This window comes from Physeter macrocephalus, chromosome 7, assembly GCF_002837175.3.
Source record: "Physeter macrocephalus isolate SW-GA chromosome 7, ASM283717v5, whole genome shotgun sequence".
NCBI lineage: Eukaryota > Metazoa > Chordata > Mammalia > Artiodactyla > Physeteridae > Physeter > Physeter macrocephalus.
Window position 1 is genome coordinate 9,248,734 of NC_041220.1, and position 2,421 is coordinate 9,251,154.

Here is a 2,421-nt window from a genome sequence, read left to right on the forward strand (position 1 = left end):
CGGACCCGCGTCCCCTGCATCGGCAGGCGGACTCTCAACCACTGCGCCACCAGGGAAGCCCCTGGTAGTTTCTTAAAATGATATGACACAGCAATTCCATTTTTAGGTATTTACCCCAAAGAAATGAAAACATTTATCCACTCAAAGACTTGTTCACAGTATTCACAGCACTTCTATTCTCTGTGGCCACAAACCGGAAAGGACTGAAAAGCCTGCCTATTGGCAAATGGATAAATTGTGGTATATCCATACAATAGAATACCACTCAATAACAAAGAGGGAACTACTGATGAAACACTACAGGATGAATCTCAAAAGCCTTATGCTAAGTGAAAATAGACACAAAAGACTGCACAAGTTTGAGTCCATTCCTAAGAAACTCTAGAAAAGGCAAAGATTTATTGACAGACAGCAGATCAGTGGTTGCAGGCACCGCAGCGTGGGCCGTGGGACGGCACGAGTTTCACCACGAGGCTGCGGCAGAGCCCCCCAACAGAATGCTTAACAGATTTCAGCTCTCCGGGCCACCATAGTTTCTGGAAATTCTGCACGTTCTCCTGTGTCAGGGCTCCTCCTGGTGGAATTGCAGTGTTTCTTCGAAGGCCATCTGGTCCAGTTCAGGTGGCCACTGCCCGCCCGGGGACACCTTCTCAGCCCTGCCCACCCACCTCTTCACCGGCCAGCGTCCTGTTTACTCTGGCCACAGTCCAAGCCAGTCGTGAGTCATCGAGTTTCCCTTTAACTTTTCTTTTTCGATTCCGCCCCCTTAAAAAAAAAAAAGGCAGTTTCGATTCTCTCTGACACTGCCGGCTCCGCCCCCAAACAGCACATTGAAAGCCCGGCATCGGGGCAGGGGCGGGGTAGGGAAGCTGCGGTTCCTCGACGCCGCCCCCGCGCGTTCCCCTCGTTCCGCCTCCGCACCGCGACGCCGGGGGGCCCGTGGGCGCTCTTGGAGCGGCCGTCTCCCCTCTCCTTGCGTCGCCACAGCTCGGTCTCTTCCGAAGGTCCGGAGAGCGGAGGCACGGCAGTGGAGCCCGGGAAAACGGCGATGGAGCGGAGGCCACGGAGGAGGTCGCGAGGCGGCGGCGCGCGCTTGGCGTCCGGGCTGGTCCCCGCGTCCCGGCCCGCGGAGCCGCGGGGTGCGAACCTCTGGCTCTTCCCCAGCGCCGCCCCGCTCCTCAGCGTGCTGTCTCGGAGGACCGAGGCGACGCGCCAGATGTGCTGCACGCGCGAACGCCTGGCGGTGCTGGAGCGCGGTGGCGCCGGCGTCGAGGTCCACCAGCTGCCGGCGGGGAGCGACGGCGCCAGGAAGCCGAGTGAGTGGGGCGGCGCAGCGCCCGCTCGGCCCTCCCGCCGCGGCTGGGGGTGTGAGTGCGGTGGGCTGCCGGGGTCGGCGCCTGCGGGGACGCTTCTCTGCAGAGTGGCCCGACTTGTGGGTGTGCAGTCCTCCTCTCACCGCGAAGGAGATGCAGGAGGGGACCCAACGCCCGCAGCGGTCCGCGGGGGCCGCAGCGGTCCGCGGGGGCGCGCCAGCCCGGGGGGTTTTCGCGCTTGGCTCGTGCAGCATCCCTGAGCTCTCCCAGCCCAGATCCCGGTGGGCGTGGAGTTGGGCGGGGTGGTGGCGAGGAGTAGTCGGGCCCGTCCGCCGACCGTACGGAGGGCGTGTACCGGCAGCATTTTACCTCTGCCAGCCCTCCTCTGTCGTTGGTTTCTGTTCAAAGTGTGTTTCTCACTGACCCCTTTTTCGGTCCGCTCCTATTTGGAGTCTTTGGAGAACCTCGTTCGCGTTATCTTGTTCTCAGTGACGATGTTTGCAGGCATTTTAAAGAGTACTTTCAGTTGCGCTTCTCCGTGGTAATCTGTAGAGATTAGGTCCGGTGTCCGTAGCTCCGATTCTACAGGTGGGAGGGAAAGCAAATGGCCACACACTTAACTGAAAAATTTGCCCTTCTGTTGAGTGAAGAAAATGATATTTTACTTTTGTTCGTTTTACTTTTAACTTGAGCGGAGTCGAGGATCTTTATTCTGTGGGTCATTCGCATTTCTTTTTGGTGAACTGCCTGTTCATTCATATCTTTGCCTGGCTTTTTAAAAAATTGAGTTGTCATCTTTTTCGTATTTATTTGGAACAGTTTTTGAATATTGAGTTAGAGTAGCCTTTTGTGGGTCATATACGTTGTAAAATTTTCCCCGACTTGCCTTTAGCTAAGGTTATTTTATTGTCTGCTTCATCAGTCCTTTAAGGAGGCTTATGGATTTTGTGTTATGTTAGAAAGTTATTCACAGTCCAATTTTTTTTAAATGTACTCATCTTTATACTAATTTTAAGATTTTACTTTTTTTTTTTTTTTTTTTTTCGGTACGCGGGCCTCTCACTGTTGTGGCCTCTCCCGTTGCGGAGCACAGGCTCCGGGCCGGGGG

General features: G+C 55.6%; 1 protein-coding gene across 3 annotated transcripts in view; it reads left to right on the plus strand.

Annotated features, from left to right (window-relative positions):
• The first annotated feature begins 909 nt into the window (after window positions 1–909).
• Window positions 910–2,421, plus strand: part of HERC5 (HECT and RLD domain containing E3 ubiquitin protein ligase 5) — a 47,833-nt gene continuing 46,321 nt past the window's right edge. For 2 of the 3 annotated variants that reach the window (XM_024126675.3, XM_024126677.3), the window contains exon 1: window positions 911–1,316. In XM_024126675.3, coding sequence (XP_023982443.1) covers window positions 1,049–1,316 — 268 coding nt within the window. In that variant the 5' untranslated portion in view covers window positions 911–1,048. Of the gene's footprint in view, window positions 1,317–2,421 lie in introns of all 3 variants that reach the window. The other variant, XM_055085797.1, reaches the window with a different exon arrangement.